At 40.8% G+C, this 22,931-nt stretch overlaps 1 protein-coding gene and 9 non-coding genes across 10 annotated transcripts; 1 reads left to right on the top strand and 9 right to left on the bottom strand.

Annotated features, from left to right (window-relative positions):
- Nucleotides 1-11,897: 11,897 nt before the first annotated feature.
- On the top strand, nt 11,898-17,330 carry LOC141322039 (uncharacterized). The gene is made up of 3 exons (XM_073833407.1): nt 11,898-11,982; nt 15,399-16,137; nt 17,267-17,330. Exons 1-3 carry the CDS (start codon nt 11,898-11,900, stop codon nt 17,328-17,330), a joined length of 888 nt encoding a protein of 295 aa, XP_073689508.1.
- Nucleotides 17,331-18,827: 1,497 nt separating this feature from the next.
- trnar-ucu (transfer RNA arginine (anticodon UCU)) lies at nt 18,828-18,917 on the bottom strand. Its single transcript is given in 2 exon segments — nt 18,828-18,863; nt 18,881-18,917. It is a non-coding gene; the product is annotated as a tRNA-Arg (tRNA).
- A 201-nt stretch (nt 18,918-19,118) lies between these two features.
- On the bottom strand, nt 19,119-19,192 carry trnat-agu (transfer RNA threonine (anticodon AGU)). The gene has a single exon. It is a non-coding gene; the product is annotated as a tRNA-Thr (tRNA).
- Nucleotides 19,193-19,736: 544 nt separating this feature from the next.
- On the bottom strand, nt 19,737-19,810 carry trnat-ugu (transfer RNA threonine (anticodon UGU)). The gene has a single exon. It is a non-coding gene; the product is annotated as a tRNA-Thr (tRNA).
- Nucleotides 19,811-20,237: 427 nt separating this feature from the next.
- trnat-cgu (transfer RNA threonine (anticodon CGU)) lies at nt 20,238-20,311 on the bottom strand. The gene has a single exon. It is a non-coding gene; the product is annotated as a tRNA-Thr (tRNA).
- A 155-nt stretch (nt 20,312-20,466) lies between these two features.
- trnar-ucu (transfer RNA arginine (anticodon UCU)) lies at nt 20,467-20,556 on the bottom strand. The gene is given in 2 exon segments: nt 20,467-20,502; nt 20,520-20,556. It is a non-coding gene; the product is annotated as a tRNA-Arg (tRNA).
- A 202-nt stretch (nt 20,557-20,758) lies between these two features.
- trnat-agu (transfer RNA threonine (anticodon AGU)) lies at nt 20,759-20,832 on the bottom strand. The gene has a single exon. It is a non-coding gene; the product is annotated as a tRNA-Thr (tRNA).
- Nucleotides 20,833-21,375: 543 nt separating this feature from the next.
- Nucleotides 21,376-21,449, bottom strand: trnat-ugu (transfer RNA threonine (anticodon UGU)). Its single transcript has one exon. It is a non-coding gene; the product is annotated as a tRNA-Thr (tRNA).
- Nucleotides 21,450-21,877: 428 nt separating this feature from the next.
- On the bottom strand, nt 21,878-21,951 carry trnat-cgu (transfer RNA threonine (anticodon CGU)). The gene has a single exon. It is a non-coding gene; the product is annotated as a tRNA-Thr (tRNA).
- A 450-nt stretch (nt 21,952-22,401) lies between these two features.
- Nucleotides 22,402-22,475, bottom strand: trnai-aau (transfer RNA isoleucine (anticodon AAU)). Its single transcript has one exon. It is a non-coding gene; the product is annotated as a tRNA-Ile (tRNA).
- Nucleotides 22,476-22,931: the final 456 nt, after the last annotated feature.

The following is a 22,931-nucleotide window of genomic DNA, read 5'->3' as shown; positions in this document are numbered from 1 at the left end:
TTGAAGACGTGATTTACGAGCTCAAAAACCTGTCTGGAACGCAGCATTAGTGTGTATCCTCTGGTGAAAAGTCCTACGCAAGGGGAATAGTGTGATTAAAGGTGTGTACATGTCTTCCATAATGCGACTAAAATAGGAATACTCCACCTGTCTTAATTCGATTTGTGTTTACTCCGATTATGACTTTAGTCGGATTAAATTAATCAAAAATATCAGTTTACATGGTTGCTTCTTAATCAGAGTATTGTCTTAATCGCGTTAAAATCGGAGTATTGTTGTCCATGTAAACGTACTCATTGAGTGTGCATTTGGAATGATGAAAACCCGCTTCAGGTGCATCTTTTTAGAAGCACTTGAAGTACATACACTGTTTGTCCCTAAGGTAATACATCATTGCAATACTTCTGTAGTGGATTTCTTAAGCAAATCATAGTATCCTACTCAAAATGACAGTTAATGATTAGGGATGCACCGAAATTTCGGCCGAAATAGCATTATCGGTTTTGGCCGAAACGTAAGAAAGCGCCGAAAATAAAAGCCGAAATTGTCGCCACGCCTCTCCCATCCTCCCGTTTCGTTCGCGCTGTCATTACGCATCAAACACGGAGTATGTCGGCGGTTTGGAAGCACTTCAAAGTTTCAGATGAGGACAGCAAATTTGCAATATGCAACATTTGCTCTGCAAAAGTTTCAAGAGGGGGTTCGACAGCAAAGATATTTTCGACTACAGGTTTAATACACCACCTTTAGTCAAGACACACAATTGAATTTGAGGAATACCGTCAAACAACGTTGGTTAAAACTAAGCCAACTAGCACACCAACACCCTCGGTTGCCACAGTTTTCGAAAAAATTAAGAAATTTGCAAATGACAGTGCTAAAGCACGTGACCAGTGTTGGGGTTAGTTACTCAAAAAAGTAATATATTACATATTACATATTACTCTCAAAAATAGTAATCCCTTACTTTACTTTATTACTCCCTGGAGAAAGTAACTAGTTATATTACTAGTTACTTTTTTTCTTACACAAACCACTGTTATTCTTAACAAAAAAGCAAACATGACCTACTGCGTGCATCCACGGCAGAATGCAAACAAACAAAGCTCCTTTAAAGCTGACATCTCAGTGCATACGCGATCTCATAAAGCTCTTATAACACAATGGATATTATGCACAATTCATCTTTCATAAATGTCTACACTTTGTGTGTTGTAATTCTTAAGCACGCAATATTCAGCACTGTTCAAAACTTTTGAGCAGTGAGTGAATTCCATCTTAAACACCATTGATTGGCGATGCGTTCCAAAAATCAGCAGATGGCTACATTTTAAAACATTCGATTTAAATCGAAACTGCCTATTCTTGCGCTTACTAATCATATATGTTGTTCTTGCTGCTTTTGTGCAATAGATGAATAAATAAAATTTGTTTTTTAGATATTTTATGTTTACATATTTCTATATTGCGGAAGTCCCGCGAATCATTTTAATTTCCCGCATCCCGCACACACACACACACACACACACACACACACACACACACACACACACGAGTCTCTACCCGCCCGCACCAGCACACGCACTTGCCCATCTAGTTTTGTCCCGCGCCGCACTCTGTTGCGTTGGGTCCCGCGGGTTTGCAGGTCTCTATTTGCAAGTGCCGCTCTGCTGCTGGCTGCCGGGTGTCGACCAATCGGTGATGGTAATTTAATGATACCTCGTGCCAAACCCAGACCAATCACTGTTCCATTCACGCCCCCCTCCCCTTCCCTTCTGTTCTCTGTGTTGTCGTGTGCCTTGTGTGTGATGAAGGTGCTACTGGCAAATGTAACGCAAGTAACTAGCTCGGGAAAACTGTAATAATATTACTTTTTTCAGACGAGTAATGCCTTACACTACTAGTGTTAGAACCTCGTTTCTGGGTCACTGCAGTTTCTCAGGTCTGTCGAGTGGATCAGCAACAAGCGCTTGGGATAGACAACAACACACCAAAGTCTAATACAAGTTGGTTTATTGTTATCTACCAAAGAAGATGGGGCAGTCCCATCTTTTATACAGCATGACCTCTGCATAACTTGAGGGTGTGCTAATTGTCTTTCTGATATTATTTATCTTCTCAGAAAAGAAGGAAGCAAACTCATCGCACTTGCTGTCAGAGAGCAGTTCACTAGGGATCTGACTAGGGGGGTTTGTTAGTCTCTCAACGGTAGCAAAAAGAGTGCGAGTGTTGTTTAAGTTGCTGTTTATAAGGTTTGAGAAGAATGTTTGTCTAGCTTTACCTAGTTCAACATTGAAAGCATGAAGGCTGTCTTTATAGATGCTATAGTGAATTTCAAGTTTTGTCTTCCGCCACATCCGTTCAGCTTTTCTGCATTGTCTTTTTATTGTCTGTACTGCTGTTGATTTTCTCCACGGTGATTTCTGTCTTCCGGTCATCTGTCTGACCTTCACAGGTGCAATGTCATCAATGACATTCTTAACTTTTGAGTTAAAGGAGTCCAGGAGAAAATCAACAGAGTCTGCAGAAATGCTTGGCATTGAAGATATAGCCTTCATAAATAGCACACTAGTGTTATCGTTAATGCATCTCTTCCTGACAGAGACAGATCTAGATTCAGTGGTAGCAGAGATCAATATATCAAAGAAAATACAGAAGTGATCAGATAGTGCTACATCCTTGATAACAGTGGATGAAATGTTTAGACCCTTACTGATGAGTAAATCAAGAGTGTGTCCACGATTGTGTGTAGGCCCATGCACATGCTGAATCAGGTCAAACGTGTTCAAAATTGTTATAATTTCTTTTGTAGTTTTGCTTTCTGCATTGTCTATGTGAACATTAAAATCCCCTGCAATAGCAAAACAGTCAAACTCTGAACAAATCATTGATAGCAGTTCTGTGAACTCCTCAACAAAGGCTGGAGAGTATTTTGGGGGCCTGTAAATAATGATAAACAGAATGCGAGCACCTTTCAGCAGAATCCCTAGATATTCAAAAGACAAGTACTGACCAAATGACACTTGTTTGCATTCATAGACATCTTTAAATAGGGCAGCTACGCCACCTCCCCTTTTGCCAGCTCTGCAGACATTCATGAAAATAAATCTGGGAGGGGCTACTTCATTGAGGACTGTTGCATAAGAGCTGTCTTCTAACCATGTTTCATTTAAAAACATAAAATCCAGGTTGTTTGTGGTTATAAAATCATTGATCAGAAGTGATTTATTTTTTAGTGAGCGAACATTTAAAATGCTAGCTTGATGGCATCACTTTTTGTCTCTAGAGCAATCTTAGTTTGATGCCTAATAAGCCTCAGTTTAGATGTGTGAACTGTACGATTTGAGAGGGCCTTAGACTTTCTATCACATATTAAAACAGAAATAGGGAAAGCTACAGGCACACTGGGTTCCCGCTTGTTTTGTAAACATTCCTGATTGTTGCTGTTACCGTAGCGGGGACCCGACACATATCACCGAGAGCTGTTATCATTTGTTTTTGGTTCACTCACAGCAGACGCAGGAGGGTTTGAGCCCTGGCGTTGTGGCAGCGGCCGGAGAGCTCTCACTGGAGGAGGAGGGTGAGCTGGGCCCACAGGCTTTGGTGGTTGTGGCGCCTGCCGTTTTTTAGTTGATAACTGGGGGCTTGCAGCAAAAGAGTGGGAGAGTCTGGTTCCAGCATATACCAGTTCCTCCATTTTCTGTGAGAAGCTTAGAAGTGGAGATGCTGGAGAGAGGGATAATGTGTCTGGTGAATGGAGCTCTGGCTCTGGAGTTTCCGGTGGCTGGAAAATGTTGTTGTCCTGGCTTCTCTGACTGTTTACCAGAAAGTCGTCCTTCGGTGTTGAGTCTGTCTGTGATAAGCTCTGTGCGCAGGGCTCAGCCAGGAAAGTGTCCATAAGCAGTGCTTGTTGTGACTGCGTGGCGTTGTCAGTGTCCTTGTTGGTTGTGTTGGCCACATGATGACTCTGAAGCTGATAAGATGTCCTGTCGTCACTTTGTCCAAGTGTGTGTGTGCCATTCATGTTGGGTAGACTCACACATTCTACTGAGGGATGCCGGAGTGAAAAATAGATATTGTCCTTAAGCACTCTCGCACCAAGTTTGTTTGGGTGAAGGCCGTCCAGTTTGAACAGTTGTCTATGGCCCCAGAAAAGATTGAAGTTGTCAATGAAGTTGAGTCCTTTTAGACTGCAGGTTCTTTGTAGCCAGGTATTTAGTCCGAGCAACCGTGAAAACATGTTAGTTCCCCTTGCTGGGAGTGGTCCACTGATGAACGACTGAATTTCAAGTCTTTGAAGTGTTTCAATGAGTTCACCGAAATCCTTCTTTAGGAGTTCTGACTGCTCTTTCCGAATATCGTTCTTTCCCACATGGATGATGATTCGATTTGCAATCTTGTGTTTCATTAGAATGTTCCGAAGTTCCTTGTTCACATCAGAGACGGTTGCTTGAGGACAGCAGCATGTAGTTGTAGTTCTGCTACTGATATTTCTGATAATGGAGTCACCCACTATGAGAGTCCTGGGCTCGGGTGCGCTCTGAGCTGAGTGCCGCTGTCTGCTCGACCTTGCGCGCCTGTTTATAGGAATGTTAGCAGTTGGCTGACATGATATATGTTCAGTCACATTTGAGGATTCCTCACCCACATTCATTAATGCATCAAATCTGTTTTCTAGCTGTATAGGGGGTGGAAAAACAACAGTTTTTGCAAGCCTTGTCGTGGCCATATCTGGGGTAGAGGATGATACCGCAGCAATACGAGATACTCTTGATAGTCTGATGTCTCGAGTAAGCAAATACTTCTACATATGGGAAGGAAAATTACAGATGATCCAGGGTAACTATAAGGAAGAGAGGAAGATAGTGCAGCCGCACTCAACTGGTTTCCTGCCGACAGATAACCCTGAAACAGACAGACAAAACATTCCCAGACAGAACTGTATCATCACACTCTTAACTGAAGCAAACTGCGAAAGACAAGAAACTTCAAGATATTAACTCAAGAAAACCGCACTGCAAAACACATTAATTCTTATAACTAGTTACTGAAAAAAGTAATATTATTACAGTAACGCGTTACACCCAACACTGCACGTGACATAACAGAGAAAGTAATGGAATTCATTGCTTTAGATGACCAGCCGTTTTCAGTCGTGGAGGACATCGGATTTCGTAGGCTAATACACCACATTGAGCCGCGTTACACACTGCCAAGCAGACGGTATTTTGCAGAGACCTCTCTACCTGAAATGTATGACCGTGTTGCAAAACATGTTCATGAGCTCATGACCACAGATATCTCTGCTCTAAGTTTTACCACAGACATATGGAGCTCTGACGTTAGTCCAACTAGCATGCTCAGTTTGACAGCGCAGTGGATAAACGCGGAGTTTAAATTGCAAAACATTCTGCTTCATGCACAGGAGTTTGTCGGCTCACACACTGCAGCAGCAAATATCCGATGCTTTGGCTAACATGTTTGAAACTTGGAACATAGACAAGTCTAAAGTGCATGTGACTGTGAGAGATAATGCACGGAACATGATAAAGGCTATGGATGACAGTGGATTAAAGAGCTTACCTTGCATGGGACACACGCTGCAGTTGGCTGTGAATGAGGGAGTGCTTAGTCAGCGCAGCATATCAGAAATCACAGCAACTGGGAGAAAAATTGTGGGACATTTTAAGCATTCTCCGCTTGCTTATTCCAGACTACAAGATTTGCAAAAACAGTTTGGGATGCCAACAAAACGACTACAGCAAGATGTGGCCACTCGCTGGAACAGTACATACTATATGTTGCAAGGATTACTTGAACAGAAGCGGGTTTTAGCTGCATACATGACAGATCACGACCTGCCAGCAACTTTGAGTGCACATCAGTGGATGTTGGTGGAAAACATTGTCTCTCTCTTCTCGCCCCGTTCGAACAGTTAACCAAGGAAATAAGCTCAGCTCAGGCGTCTGTTGCTGAAGTTATTCCACTGATCGCAGCACTGAAGCGCCTGCTTGGAAAAGAGGCGGAAACAGATCATGGCGTAAAAACAGCTAAAAAAAATCTACTGGAGGCTGTTAACAAAAACTTCCAAGACATTAAGTCAAACCCTCTTTACGGCATTGCAACAATATTAGATCCACGCTTTAAAGACCATTACTTTGACGATGAGAAAAGGCAGGATGTACGCGAAATGGTGCAAACAGAGCTCACGGCTCTTGAAACCTCTGGTGAAGCACAAGCCGCGACGGGGAGAACAGAGCAAACTGTGCCTGAGAAACGGTCACGTACAAGTGATGAGGCGCACATTCCTTCGCTTTCTGATATGTTTGACGAAATTTTACAGGAAAGCGTCCCAACCCACAGCGGTGTAAGAGCAAGCGCAGCCTCACAACAAGTAGCAACCTATCTAGCTGAACTACCCATTGGCAGAAGTGACAATCCACTTGACTACTGGCGCGCGAACAAAGATCGCTTTCCTTTGCTTGCATGGACTGCGCGCAAGTACTTATCTGCCCCAAGCACCAGCACAGACAGTGAGAGATTATTCAGTGCAGCATCTCATGTTCTTGATGAGAAGAGAAATCGTCTCTCCAGCCAGAAAGCTGAACAACTTTTGTTCATAAAGAGAAATCTGCCACTTTTGCTAAAATAAAAGCAGCCTAATTTGATGTTGTTTACAGTTAAAGGTTTGATTTATTTATTCTGTTATTGCAATGTTGTTTTGCACAGTAATTTAAAATTGAAGTAAAACGTTTAATGCAGGTAATATTTTGCACAATTCGTAAAGGCACTAAAAGCTAGCACAGACTGAGTGATTTTATTCAGTGCAGTATGTTCTTCATGAGAAGAGGAACTGTGTCTTCAACCAGAAAACTGAAAAACTTTTGTTCATAAAGATAAACCTGCTTCTTTTGCTTAAATTAAAAGCAGACCAATTTAGTGTGTATAGTTATGTTGTTTACAGTAAGAGGTTGGATTTATTTATTTTTCTTCTGTTTGTGCACTGTTGTTTGGTACAGTAATTTAAAATTGAAGTAAAAAAAGCAGCTAGCATTTTTTTTGCACAATTTTGTTACAGAAAGAAATTTTATTTAGTTTTGTTATTGTTAAACAGCCTTATTACTGTTATTTATTATCAATAAAAGTTTGATTGCTTAATTAATTTGTAGTTTTTTTAATACAAACAAAAAGAAAATATTTTAAACATGTTTTTTAATGAAGCCATTTTCGGTTTCGGTATCGGTTTTTGGCCAAGTGCATCCAAAATTTTCTATTTCGTTTTCGGCCCAGAATTTTCATTTCGGTGCATCCCTATTAATGATAGTCACACTACCTTACTGTATGTGTTCATGTTTTTTCATAACTCAACAGTCTTGTTTTGCTCTGCCTTGCGCATAGGTGTTGACGGCTTGTGTAATTTTGCACAACATTTGTGTTGGTGTCAGGGACGTGCTGGAAGAGGTTGTGGAGGAGAACAACCAGCCACCTGTGGAGCTTAATGGTGGGGAGAGCCGGAATGGAGCTCCTTGATGGGTGTCGCTGACCAACGAGGTGTCTGCACTCCGCGAGGCACCTCTTGACCATGACTATTTTTGTCAGGTGAATAATTAAGTGTGGACTATGACCTGCTGTGCTTACATCCAAGTACATACAACCCCACCATTGGTAAATACCCATAGTCAAGAAGGTAAATGTAATATACTTAATGTACCAGTGATGTACTGTGTTAAGGTCTTAACTGACCAAAAAAGTACATTAAAGGGATAGTTCACTCCAAACTTCTGTCATCATTTACTCTCCCTCAAGTTGTTTCAAACCTGTATGAATTTCTTTTTTCTGCTGAACACAAAAGAAGATATTTTGAAAAATGTCTGTGACCAAACAGTTGATGGACCCCATTGACTTGCATAGTAGGAAGAAAAATACTATTGAACTCCATGGGGTCCATCAACTGTTTGGTTCCAGACATTTTTCAAAATATCTTCTTTTGTGTTCAGCAGGAAAAAAAAAAGGCAATTTCCTGCTGTCGCCTTGCCATCCTCTGTCCCTTGACCTGTGGCAGGACACTTACATTCCTAAACAGTGAAGACCAAAAAGTTGTGATGCTTTACACTACCGTTCAAACGTTTTGGGGTCAGTACGATTTAAAATGTTTTTAAAAGAATTCTCTTCTGATAACCATGGCTGCGCTTATTTGATTAAAAATACTTCAAAAATCATAGTTATAGTATTAATTGTTATTTCAGTGTAAATCAGCTGTTTTCTATGTGAATATACAGTAAAGTGTAATTTATTTCTGTGATCAAAGCTGAATTTTCAGCATCACCAGTCTTCAGTGTCACATGATCCTTCACAAATCAGTATAATGTGAGGATTTGATGCTCAAGAAACATTATGATTATCAATGTTGAAAACAGTTGTTTGTCTGTCAGTTGTACAGTTTTTTCCCCCCCAGGATTCTTTGATTAATAGGAAGTTCAAAAGAACAGCATTTGTTTTGTACAGTATTGATTTCTTTCCTCCAAAAAAATATAAATGAAATTCTCACTGACCCCAAACTTTTGAATGGTAGTGTATTAGTACTATTGTACACTACATTGCATATACTTACCGGAAGCAGGCCCAAGTCTGTCAGATTAACATTCAATGCTTACTTCAAAAATCACAAGTTACATTAAAATGTGGATAAACAATTATTTCCATACTTGTCTCCCACCTTGTACTTGGTTTTTAAATTGTCCCACTTTTTTTTGGCCTGGGCGTGGGAAACCCTCCCTTCGAGCCCCATCTTCTCCAAAATAAGCCTATATGTGAATGACGGGGAGAAATAAAAAGAAGATTACACAGCTATCACTTCTGAACATTAAATAATTTACTTCTCACCGATATCCGTTCGCAGCGGTGTCTCTCTCCCCGGTAAACAGCTGTTTTTTTTTCTACACGGAGACAAATGACCGCCTCCGTTTGTTCCTTGGTCCCTGTTAAAAAAGACGAGAAAGCTATGAATAACGCTGTGAATGGTATAATATTAACGTTAAATTACTTTGGACAACTTAACTAAGTTAGTAATTTACAAAAGAAATGCCGGTGAACGCTAACAATTGTGAAATGACATGATGGTCCAGTTCAGTTAGCCATCAATAACATAATTTGTAATACCAATACGGTAGTAATTGTCATAGTCAGGCGGGTTGAGGAGTGGAGATGGAGGAGGAGAACCGGATTAAATGTAATATAAAGTTTATTAAACAAAAATACTGAAATTACAAACAAACAAATCAAAACCAGGAGCAAGAATTGAGAACATGTAACGTTAACGACGGACAGCTGGGAGTGATCAGACACAGACTAAAATACACAGAAAACAAGGCGTGGTTACAAACGAGATGACGAGGGGGAAATACAAATATGGGCATAGACTGAACCAACTAAGAACAAACCAAAAGGGGGAGACAAGGACTAAACCATATGGACTAGAAACAGAAGGGGAAAAACATTGGGAAAACAGAACAGGACAGGACAAAATACTGACAGTAATCTGTACTGTTTAATACAAAAATGTTTTTTAAGTAATTTGTAAATGTACTTACATTTGAAAGCATATTGCCACGTTGGCGCTCCGACTCCGCTAACGTCCAACATTTTGTATTTTTGAACAAGATAGCAAAGCTGCGCGCATAGGATTGTGGGTGATTGTAGAGAGCGAAGGCTACACTTATGCATCCTTTCTTGTGTATAGGATATTTTTCAAACGAAGGACGCAAAATGAAGAGCGACTTTCGGGAGCGACAGCCAATAGGAAAGAAGACGATAGTGCTCATGTGATCATTCTCCTTTCAGCTCCAGCAGTGATCTTAAAAAATCAAAACCAAAATGTGTTAAATGTATGACAACAGACAAAATCATAAATGAATAGATAGCAAATAAACGTACCATATTAAAAATAATATTAACTGCATTAAAATGAATTGTAACTTGCTTGTCTTGCTTTGGATAAAAACGTCTGTTAAATGATTAAATGTAAATGTAATGTAAATGTAATTGTATCGAAACACTACCGTTTACACTCCTACTCACACAATGTATAAAATGCATTTAATTATGTATACTACATAAATTAATGCAATTAAATTAATACTGGAGTAATGCACTGTGTACATAAACAAACTTTATATTAATACAATAAGCTATATGTATTCATGTATTCAGTGCAATATAGGCTACAGTATACATTTTAGAGTGCATAAATACACACACACATACATTATATACATTGCATATATATATATATATATATATATATATATATATATATATATATGCAATGTATATAATGTATGTTATTTTTTTAGTTGAAGAATGCAAAAAAAAAAAAAAAAATGGAAAAACCTTTGTGATATATATAGAAGAGAGTTAAACAAAATAAAAGAAAGAAAAAGTGGCTCAGCTGCGGGTCCAGTAAAACCTTGGAGGTATGGGCTTCCTTAAGCCATTTATAGAGTACCGAAGCACAAGTGGAAACATGTCCCAAGGAGTTGGGGAGCCCACTGTGGCAATTGAACTCCAAAACCAGAAAAAGACAGAAGTCGCTGCTAGTGTCAACAGGGCTTTATGTTTCGCGAAAATCCTAAAGTCTGTGGAAAAATCCTATTGGGTTTTGTCGAGGGAACCAGTGTGATGCAAACAGCTTACAAAGTTCCAGCACTCTTTGTTCACTACAGTAAGTTTGACAGTGCTTTTAAAGAATACTTCTTCAAAGGCAGTATGGTGGGCTATCAGCTTATCTATAATTCAGGGTTTTTCTGTAAATCAGTTTATTAGAATGATTTCTGAAGCATCATGTGACATTAAAGGCTGGAGTAATGATGCTGAAAATTCAGATTTGATCCCAGCAATAAATTATATTTTAATGTGTATTAAAATAGAAAAACTTTATTATAGTAATATTTCACAATATTACATTCTTTTCTGTATTTTTGATCAAATAAATGCAGCCTTGATGAAATGTCTTTAAAAAATAAATATCTTACTGATCCCAAATTTCTGAACGTCACACACATTTTCAATACTGCAATAAGTTACATTTTTATAATCTGTCCCTTTTAAAGTTGTGATTTCACTGACACGTCTTGTTTAAATTATATTTTTTGCTGTGACACTGGTAAATAAATAAAGCAGTTTATGGAAGAAAAAGGGAAAAATACTTTTTTGCAAACAATATTTAGCCTTTTAGACACAATCTCATTAGTCAGCATGTTTTTAAACGCATTTCACTATCTGTATTATTATTGTTCTTTTAATGTGTATATCTGTATGTACGTATGTAAATTTACATGCATCGTATGGGACTTTTATTTTGGTCTGGTGGTGACGTCATGAGGCTGCGCGTGCTCCTGCATCTGTGGTTCAGATCAACGAAGGTTTGTGATTTGAAATATATAATTAGATATAAACCGTTAAATCTATATTATAGATTTGATTTAAAAGATATGTAAAGTGTATTAACTAATACTAAATGTAGCATTGTAATACTCTAACAGTAACTAACATTATTTATGTAAGTAAAGTGCGAATAACAGAAAAGGCACATCTCATTTCGCTCAATATAATCAGCAATTTATTTAATACCAAATATAAATGACAAATAGTAAGTTTCTGTGTAGTGTATTCATTATTTTATTAGTTTGTAGTGTTAGTAGTATTAGTAGCAGCGTTTTAACTCTCTTTTGCAAGTCCACTGACTACTGACCTATGGACCTGATTGAGAGACACAGGGAGTTAGTTAGTTAGGATTTATTTTTCTTTCTATTAATTATTTTTTATCTTAAACAGATTGTCCAAACACACAGACAAACTCCTGGTGAAGCAACTGAGATCCACGAGACACTTTCATAAAGATGGCGTTAATCAAAGAGGAGAAAGAAGACATTAAGATTGAAGAAATATTAAATCTCAAACAAGAAGATACTGAGGAACAAACAGGTTGGTTTTCATTCTCTAAGCTAAACTCAGTCATTTGATACTTATTAAAATTTCAGTCTCTACAGAAATGAATATGTTTTTGAAGAGTGTCATTATTAAAGTGGTTTTATTTGAGAGATGTTGAGGTCACATGAGCAGACAAATACTAATACTGCCTTCAAGTGCAGCTGAGAAGATCCTAACACATGATTTTATTATGCAACAGTCCCTAAAAAACATTTTTGCTTCATGCATAAAAATGTTAAATGTGAGAGATTACACATTTGCTCACATATTTGTTGTCTGTAAAAGCACTGTACTAACATGTTATCATACCCGAACATAAATAGCAATAAATATTAACTAGTCGTGTGTCAAGGAGGAGAGGACAGAAATTGTTTATCACAATATTACTATTGTATTTCACAAAATGCAATTACTAATATTACATCAAATTACATAATTTGATTTACAGATGGATTTGATTTGACAGTTTGGTACAGAGTTTGAGTAGGGATAACAATGTAAAATTTTATATTTTTATTAGCAACAATCTGTAACAACATCAGTAAAATTTACAACATAAAAAAAAGACCTTTTGTGTAAAAACCTTTTAAATGTTCTGACAGTGCACACAGATCTGACCATAAAATCCATCATGATGTGCTCGCTGAATAAACCTGCAAATATAAACAAGTTTGTAGAGAGATAAAAGATTAAAGTGCCCCTATTATGCTATTTGAAATGTTTATAATTTTTGTTTTGGGAGTCCCCAACAACAGGTTCACATGCATGCAATATATATATATATATATATATAAAACACTTTCATTTTCTTATAATGTGCATTTAATACTACATTATTTCGCAAAAAGACTCTTAAACAATTAGTTTAAAGATGAATCTTTCTGGCGTGAGGCTACTCTGCTCTGATTGGTCCGATGACCCAGTCTGTTGTGATTGGTCTACTGCATACAGCGCATGACGTCAAAAATTCATTCATCATAATGATAGCGCTCCATCTAAAAAAAAAAAAAAAAAAAAAAAAGATTATTATTATCCAAATGAGTAGATGATGATCCACAAATAAATGTGAAGAGATTACAAAAATTAAACATACTGACAAATAAACAGAAAGAGATCCACAAATAAATCTTAGCATTTCACAACCATGAATTAAATTCACAAATACATAAAATGAGACTAGCAAATAAAAAACATTCACATATCTTTTTATGTGACACAACTTTACATGGCATTCATTTGTGAATGGAATCATGAGCCTCATTCATGAAACTTAAAGGGATAGTTCGAGCATTTAAGACATGAAGTTGTATTCAATCCTTATCAGCACTATAGTGTATACACACTGACCCACACTGCGTTCACCTCCCTGGTCAGAGTTCTGGCCGCTGGAAGTTTTTCAAGAAAGTAGTCACGGTTAGTTTCCGGGGCCTCAAAACTGTGCGTTTTTACGTGAAAAAAATATATGCGTTTCAAAGCTTGATTAATTTACATCACAAAAAACGCTCCTGACAAAAATCATACCTCAGTTTTAATCGGCACTATATTCTTTCCGTTTCCATCAATCCGCGCTGCTGTCAGTTCGCACGTTCCGATCAGTTGTTGATAGCGCGACTCACTGACAACATGTCTGACTACGAAACTTCTGATGATGAAACCAATTTTAGCACAATGTCAGACGGAACAGACGATATATATATATTTATATTAGACCTCGTTTCACGTGATTTTCCACAGGAGTCTAAACATCAGATTGTTTACTGTACAGTTTAGACATGGGATCTCCAGTCCTCGTGAGCTAATGTCTTGCTGGTTTTAGTTTTTCTCTGATGCAACACACCTGACTCAAATCAACGGGTAATTAGCAGGCTTGTACAGAATGTCTCATTTGAGAAAGGTGTCCTGTCATAGGAAAACATCGCGCTGCAGGAATGTAGCTCACGATGAGCGGAGTTGGAGTTACCTGGTTTAGACCTACCTGTATGTATGTGACTTCAAGCACACTTATAAACACGATGATACCGACACACGTTCCGCATAGTTACAGACAATAACAAATATAGCAAAGCATCATATTTTGTTGTGTTATATAGATTCAATTTAATTCATTAGTTATGACATTTGCCGACTTTCTCACCACATAGACAGTCAATTATTGTCGATGTTATCACTGCCCCGGTTAGAATATTCTCAATGTGACGTTAGCCTAAAAACCGACGTTAGCTTCAAAATAAACCTGTCGTATGCGACATAAAGTTAGTAAATATAGCTTACCCGTGGTACTGGTACAGCAGAACTCTTTAAAATCCGTTTTTTGATTTTTCCTCCTTGGTTGGGGATGTAATCGTCTTCGCTGAAGTAAGCACTGCACACACGAAAATCCTTGATACTGGATATATTAGCTCCCGCAGAGTAGCCGATGGCAACCAGCCAAAGCTGTCTCATAACTATATCAGAAACAGGAAAACGATGGAATCTGAACGGCGATCCCTGCACATTCTTGTGGTCACAACCTGGGAATTTACAAGTTCGCACCATTGTTAATTTTCTACTTTTTACGTCGTTGTCATTCGAGTGTGTAATGGAACAGCTGATCGGAACGTGCGAACTGACAGCAGCGCGGATTGATGGAAACGGAAAGAATATAGTGCCGATTAAAACTGAGGTATGATTTTTGTTAGGAGTGTTTTTTGTGATGTAAATTAATCAAGCTTTGAAACGCATATATTTTTTTCACGTAAAAACGCACAGTTTTGAGGCCCCGGAAACTAACCGTGACTACTTTATTGAAAAACTTCCAGCGGCCAGAACTCTGACCAGGGAGGTGAACGCAGTGTGGGTCAGTGTGTATACACTTTAGTGCTGATAAGGATTGCATACAACTTTATGTCTTAAATGCCCGAACTATCCCTTTAAAGATGCACCGATTGCAACTTTCTTGGCTGAATCCAATTTCCGATTTTTCAGTAAGTGTAATCTGCAGATTTTTTTTTCTCGTCTCACACACAGCTTTTAACTTAACCGTGTTGGCAAGTAATCATGGTCCAACTCAATGTGAACTATACATATTTTTAAGAGCAAGGCCATTTAATGCACAAGTTTCAACCATGTCAATAGTAAAGCAGTCACCAATAGAATAAGTTTAGGGATGGGGATTAATGTAAACACAGATATCCGATGACAGTTGTGTCTGAAATGCAAACCGAAAAGACAAAAAAATGGATATTGTCAAAAGACATGCATTAAGCCTTGCAGTGTAAATAGAGCCAGAACTGCATCCATACACTTTGTGAATATATACAGTCTATGTGAGAAAATAAAAATTCCCTCTGATTTACCGCAATATAAATGTTTTGATGTCTGTTGCTTTTTGCCATTAAACTGGAGATAAATTTCATTTGTTTAAATCTTAGACCTGATGCAGCTGAAAGAGGAGAGTCAAGAACTGAATAAAAAGGAAGGTGAAAATTTGTATAAAAATTTTGATGCCATAGCTGGAGAAAAAACTCTTGGTTGTTCATCAACTAAAAATACTTCCAGACCTACTAGAAGCCTCTCCTGCGATCAGTGTGGAAAGTGTTTCACTAGATATGGAAACCTTGAATGCCATATGAGAATTCACACTGGAGAGAAGCCTTTCACATGCCAACAGTGTGGAAAGGGTTTCACTAGATATGCAAACCTTGAATACCATATGAGAATTCACAGTGGAAAGAAGCCTTTTGCATGCCAACAGTGTGGAAAGAGTTTCACTGGAAAAGCAAGCCTTAACAGACACATGCGAATGCACACCGGAGAGATGTTCACCTGCCAACAGTGTGGGAAAAGTTTCTTAGATAGGGGAAACCTTAACAACCACATGAGCGTTCACACTACAGAGAGACCTTTCACCTGCTCTCAGTGTGGAAAAAGTTTTGTTCAAAGACGAATACTTCAAGCACATATGAGAGTTCACAATGAAGAGAAGTCTCACGTATGTCTGCACTGTGGAAAGAGTTTTAAACAAAAAGTAACATGTACCACCCATTTGAGAATTCACACTGGAGAAAACCCGTTCGTATGTGATCAGTGTGGAAAAGGCTTCAGACGTAAAGAAAATCTAATGCTGCACATGAGAGTTCACACTGTCCACAAACCAGACGGACCTCATATGTCAGTTGCAATTCCGATGGTAGCTTACTGTTTTCTATTACAGAAGTAATATACTGTAGAAATCAATGTGTTCTGGGCATTATCCATTCCATTATCTATGATGACACTCTACTGTGAGTTAAAAACAACCTATTATTTCCATTTTGACTAGAAATACCAATTTTGAGTGGTAGCATAAACATGCTATTTTGGTGTTGTTCCCCAACCCCTTTCCAGAATAAGGTTATGCCTTTACATCTTTACATTTGGGATACTCTGCCAAAATAAATCATATATTTGATTTTGATTATCATGAGTCTATTTTTAATCAAATTTCTGTTTAATATCCTGCCAGTTCTCATAAGAACTGGACAAAGTTTTAAGGAGGCTTAGCAAAAAACAATACTGTACTTTTCAAAATAGCCACTACTGTAATGGGTGGAGTCTTAATGTAAGCTATCGAATGTGATCAGCATGAGCATCAGCATATAATTTTTCTAGAACAAAAGGTTCAAAAGATTTAACCATTTGAAAAGTGAATTTTTGAACTGGTGCTGGCCCCATAGGGTTGCTTAGCCCTGGATTATTTTACTGATGGAGCCATCTTCTGTAGATCTATAGATCGCCCAAGTTTAAAAGACGTTCTGTGAGAGTCAACTCACGTAGTCAGTGTCTGGACCAAAAAATGCCATGAAAAGCAGCTTGAATCTCGTCACGTCAAGCTACATTAGATTTACAAGTGAGCAATATGAATATTAAGATTATTACGTCGATCTTCACGAGGGGTGGCTTTTTTGTGGAGGGCAAATTCAGACCTTATTATCTTACGTTATGTAACACAAATTTATAGAGTCTGAAAGTTTAGATTGTAAGCTTTCAAAAGATACTATATATGTCTATATTTGTGCAACAACATGTATAACATTTTCATAAAATTACGCAATTCCTATACCGGTACCAGTATTACAAGCTTAAGGGGTTACACATTTTTATTAATCAGCCGATCATGCCAAAGATGCAGTTTGCCAACGAATGCACCGACTTTGTGTGAAAAAAGGAATATGTTGGCATCTCACCCTTACATCGATATATTCAGCGAATTTAACTTGTTGAAAATGTCTACAAGGTATGACAACTTTGTTAACCACAGGGGCGTCATCGAGGTATTGCGCAAGGTCGGACTTCACATTAACAAGAAATGTCTTCACATCTGAATGTAATCCGTAGAGCTGGTGTAACACCCGCGCCTCTGGAGAGCCAGCAAACCTCATTGTGAAAAAGGAGCTCCTCATGTTCGGCTCCAAAGTTCTTACAAAGCAAGGAAAACAAGCGTGCTTTCATTGGGTGTGCTTTATTGAAACTGACCATTTGCACTGCCTGCTTTAAAACTGTCTCAAGACACTCAGGCATTTTCTTTGATGCAAGAGATTTGCGATGAATCATATAGTGGGTCCACTTTGTTATAGGGACTAAATTCAAGACCGCTAACCCTCCTAGTCATTGAACAACACATTTATCCCATGACATGCCTGCATCCCGTGTTTATCCATCCAGAGCTTCAAACAATACCTTGCCGGTTGTGTGCTCTGGAAGAGACCGACAGAAAACAATGTCCTTCTCAGTATTTCCATTTTTTTTTTACATATATGACACGGAAGGCAACTGTGCTAGCCCTGCAACATCAGTTGTCTCATCAAGCTGTAGGGCATAGTACTGGCTTTGCATAAAGTGAAGCTAGCAATTGTTCTTTAACGTTGCTTGCCACGTCAGATATGCAGCGGCTAACGGTGTCATTAGAAATCATGTCACTAATCTGCTGAGCGAAAGTATCTCCAAACATAACATGACAGATGTCTTTGGCAGCAGGTAAGATTAGCGCCTTGGCAATTGTGTGGGGTTTTCCTTTTTTAGCAACATGTTTGGATCCATAAACTTCCCAATATCTGTTCTGCTGCTACAGACGTTCTGAATGTGTCTGCACTGACAGCTGGAAAAAAAAAAACAGGTAAATAAGCTCCGCCTCTCCAGACCATTTTTTTTACGATTTCAAGGGGCACTCGTCAGGCATGCCTTTTGTCCCAGTTACTATTCACAATAGTTTTAGAGCCTTTGGCTATTATGATTAGGGCAGACCCAAACATGGGAGTAAAGGGAGACCCATTCGCCGTCCGTTTTTTGGTAAAGCACGAGCTCGGCTGTATTGTGGCGCGCAGCCAAAGGCATCGCTGGGATTCGAACGCAGGATCTCCTGTTTACTAGACTAGCTTGGCAGCACGTTCGCCCTCCAGGAGGGCGACTCAGACGATCCAGGCTTCCAGAGAAGAGGCCAAGGGTTGGCTGACCGTGCGCTGGACAGCTTTAAGGCGTTTGCCGACAACTGAGTCTGGGCGATTTGCAAAGTTACCCACTCGCTGCCCTAGCTATCCCTGTTTCCGGGTCACTTTCGGAAAAGCTTGCGCTTGCTGGACTGCAAAGCCGCCCAAGGCACCGCTGGGATTTGAACCCAGGATCTCCTGTTTAAGAGACAGGCGCTTTAACCAACTAAGCCACGGCACCAAACCGCATGCAAGGCTGTCGGGAAACCTTTGTCGAGGATCAAAACATCCAGAGGCGGGCCAGGTGCTGGTACGCTTAAAAGAGAATGTCTACAAATTTCTACTGCCTGAGGGCAACACTCCACAGTATGAGAGTTACTAGAAAGCCAAAAGCCACGACTCTGGTGGGACTCGAACCCACAACCTTTGAATGGCCTCGTCTGGCAGTCTAGAAGTCCAATGCGCTATCCATTGCGCCACAGAGCCCATAAGGGGTTAGCAAGCAGAGCCGCGTGAAGGCTGACCTTTCAGGTCTGTGGCCGTCCAACGGTAAGAGAGCACAGGCTCTCTCTGCAGGAAGGACAGGCCCTAGGGTCTCTGCACAATTGCGGTGTCATTTGAAAGGCAGAGGCACTGTAAGGGCCTCAGGTCCAAGGGAGAGCAAAAAGATCCAACCTGTCGTTTGCAAGGCTCCGCTGGGATTCGAACCCAGGATCTCCTGTTTACTAGACAGGCGCTTTAACCAACTAAGCCACGGCACCACTCCTCTTGTTAGGCGTGGGGAGGGCGGCTCAGAGGATGCATGAATCAACACTTAGAACATCCTGCTGCCTCCACTTGATGCAAGACAGTGATTGCCATACCAAAAATGAATTGGTTCTTGGGCATGTTTTGTTACTTTTTAAATATGTTTGACTTTTTTTTTTAATCAATGTACGCTGAGAACAGGAGGCCTCAAAATGGTTTCTGCTGTGCGAGGGCAACACTCTGCAGTATGAGCTTAATAAAATGGCAAAAAGCGTGACTCTGGTGAGACTCAAAACCACAACCTTTGAATGGCCTCATCTGGAATTCCAGAAGTTCAATGCACTATCCATTGCGCCACAGAGCCGGTCAATATGCCAGGCTGGGCCACTGAGAGCTTTTCTTACAGATTTGTGCCTAGCCAGCTCAGCCGAGTGGCACGCTGTGTGGGCAGAAAGACAGGTCCTCAGGTCTTTGCACAATTGAGGCACGGTTCAAAAATATACAGTGTAGTTGGGGTCTCCCATCCAACAGTGAGGCCAGGGACAGCCACCGGTGGAAAGGCACCGCTGGGATTCGAACCCAGGATCTCCTGTTTACAAGACAGGCGCTTTGACCAGCTAAGCCACGGCGCCACCTCGGTTGGATCCGTTAGCCTGGGATGCTATCCTTCAAAAGCAGGTGAGAGGGTAGTGTTGCAAGAGAAACCTCCCGCTAACCTCGAGCTTCTCTGTGTCCCATTCGCCGTCCGTTTTTTGGTAAAGCACGAGCTCGGCTGTATTGTGGCGCGCAGCCAAAGGCATCGCTGGGATTCGAACGCAGGATCTCCTGTTTACTAGAGTAGCCTGGCAGCACGTTCGCCCTTCAGGAGGGCGACTCAGACGATCCAGGCTTCCAGAGAAGAGGCCAAGGGTTGGCTGACCGTGCGCTGGACAGCTTTAAGGCGTTTGCCGACAACTGAGTCTGGGCGATTTTCAAAATTACCCACTCGCTGCCCTAGCTATCCCTGTTTCCGGGGCGCTTTCGGAAAAGCTTGCGCTTGCTGGACTGCAAAGCCGCCCAAGGCACTGCTGGGATTTGAACCCAGGATCTCCTGTTTACGAGACAGGCACTTTAACCAACTAAGACACGGCACCAAACCGCATGCAAGGCTGTCGGGAGGGTGACTCAGAGGATCAAAACATCCAGAGGCGGGCCAGGTGCTGGTACGCTTAAAAGAGAATGTCTACAAATTTCTACTGCCTGAGGGCAACACTGCACAGTATGAGAGTTACTAGAAAGCCAAAAGCCACGACTCTGGTGGGACTCGAACCCACAACCTTTGAATGGCCTTGTCTGGCAGTCTAGAAGTCCAATGCGCTATCCATTGCGCCACAGAGCCCATAAGGGGTTAGCAAGCAGAGCCGCGTCAAGGCTTACCTTTCGGGGTCTGTGGCCGTCCAACGGTAAGAGAGAGCAGGCTCTCTCTGCAGGAAGGACAGGCCCTAGGGTCTCTGCACAATTGCGGTGTCATTTGAAAGGCAGAGGCACTGTAAGGGCCTCAGGTCCAAGGGAGAGCAAAAAGATCCAACCTGTCGTTTGCAAGGCTCCGCTGGGATTCGAACCCTGAATCTCCTGTTTACTAGACAGGCGCTTTAACCAACTAAGCCACGGCGCCACTCCTCTTGTTAGGCGGGGGGAGGGCGGCTCAGAGGATGCATGAATCAACACTTCGAACATCCTGCTGCCTCCACTTGATGCAAGACAGTGATTGCCATACCAAAAATGAATTGGTTCTTGGGCATGTTTTGTTACCTTTTAAATTTGATTGACTTTTTTTTTAATCAATGTACGCTGAGAACAGGAGGCCTCAAAATGGTTTCTGCTGTGCGAGGGCAACACTGTGCAGTATGGGCTTAACGAAATGGCAAAAAGCGTGACTCTGGTGAGACTCAAAACCACAACCTTTGAATGGCCTCATCTGGAATTCCAGAAGTCCAATGCACTATCCATTGCACCACAGAGCCGGGCAATATGCCAGGCTGGGCCGCTGAGGGCTTTTCTTACAGATTTGTGCCTAGCCAGCTCAGCCGAGTGGCACGCTGTGTGGGCAGAAAGACAGGTCCTCAGGTCTTTGCACAATTGAGGCACGGTTCAAAAATATACAGTGTAGTTGGGGTCTCCCATCCAACAGTGAGGCCAGAGACAGCCACCGGTGGAAAGGCACCGCTGGGATTCGAACCCAGGATCTCCTGTTTACAAGACAGGCGCTTTGACCAGCTAAGCCACGGCACCACCTCGGTTGGATCCGTTAGCCTGGGATGCTATCCTTCAAAAGCAGGTGAGAGGGTAGTGTTGCAAGAGAAACCTCCCGCTAACCTCGAGCTTCTCTGTGTCCCCATTCGCCGTCCGTTTTTTGGTAAAGCACGAGCTCGGCTGTATTGTGGCGCGCAGCCAAAGGCATCGCTGGGATTCGAACGCAGGATCTCCTGTTTACTAGACTAGCTTGGCAGCACGTTCGCCCTCCAGGAGGGCAACTCAGACAATCCAGGCTTCCAGAGAAGAGGCCAAGGGTTGGCTGACCGTGCGCTGGACAGCTTTAAGGCGTTTGCCGACAACTGAGTCTGGGCGATTTGCAAAATTACCCACTCGCTGCCCTAGCTATCCCTGTTTCCGGGTCGCTTTCGGAAAAGCTTGCGCTTGCTGGACTGCAAAGCCGCCCAAGGCACCGCTGGGATTTGAACCCAGGATCTCCTGTTTACGAGACAGGCGCTTTAGCCAACTAAGACACGGCGCCACCCCGCACGTAAAGGGGTGGGGAGGGCGGCTCAGAGGATGCATGAATCAACACTTTGAATGTCCTGCTGCCTCCACTTGATGCAAGACAGTGATTGCCATACCTCACTGAATTGGTTCTTGGGCATGTTTTGCTACCTTTTAAATATGATTGACATTTTTTTTTAAATCAATGTACACTGAGAACAGGAGGCCTCAAAATGGTTTCTGCTGTCTGAGGGCAACACTCTTATTATGGCCTTAGTATGGGCTTAACAAAATTCCAAAAAGCACAAATCTGATGGGACTCGAACCCACAATTTTTGAATGGACTCATCTGGCAGTCTAGAAGCCCAACACGCTATCCATTGCGCCAGAGAGCACGACCAGCTTGGCTGAGTGGCAAGCTGTGCACTGAGCAAGCAGGTCTGTGCACAATTTAGGGACTCTTGCTGGACTAGAGCTCAGCCCAAGGGACCGCTGGGATTTGAACCCAGAATCTCCTGTTCATTAGACAGGCGCTTTGACCAACTAAGCCACGGCGCCAACCCGCATGTTAGGCGTGGGGAGGGCTGCTCAGAGTATCAAATCAGCATATTAGATTTCTGAAGGATCGCATGACACTGAAAACTAGAAAAATAATGATGCTGATTATTTAGCTTTGAATCACAGAAATGAATTATTTTTAAAATTATATTAAAACAGAAAACATTGTTATAATGACATTTCACAAAATCACTTTATTTTTGTATTTTTATCGCATAAAGGCAGATTTGATAAGCATAACAGACATTTGACCAATACTGTAATTGATTCTTTTTGCTTCATAATTTTTTTTTTTATCTGCTATAAAATCTTAAAATATGGTCCACCCAAAAAGTTCAAATTCTTTTATCTCTCTCGTGTTATTCCAATCCTTAATGGCTTTGTTACTTTTTTTATTCTTTCTATATTTTAAATATGACATATTATGAATTAAATTTTAGTTTTTACCATGCACTT

This window comes from Garra rufa, chromosome 1 (genome assembly GCF_049309525.1).
Source record: "Garra rufa chromosome 1, GarRuf1.0, whole genome shotgun sequence".
NCBI classification, from domain to species: domain Eukaryota; kingdom Metazoa; phylum Chordata; class Actinopteri; order Cypriniformes; family Cyprinidae; genus Garra; species Garra rufa.
This window is presented reverse-complemented; position numbering and strand designations above follow the sequence as displayed.

Coding starts and splice junctions, on each gene's coding strand:
- LOC141322039 (XM_073833407.1), top strand. CDS start 11,898: ATGGCGTTAATCAAAGAGGAGAAAGAAGACATTAAGATTGAAGAAATA. Junction 11,983..15,398: donor AGATACTGAGGAACAAACAG/GTTGGTTTTCAT, acceptor TTTAAATCTTAG/ACCTGATGCAGCTGAAAGAG. Junction 16,138..17,266: donor AAACCAGACGGACCTCATAT/GTCAGTTGCAAT, acceptor TGTTAACCACAG/GGGCGTCATCGAGGTATTGC.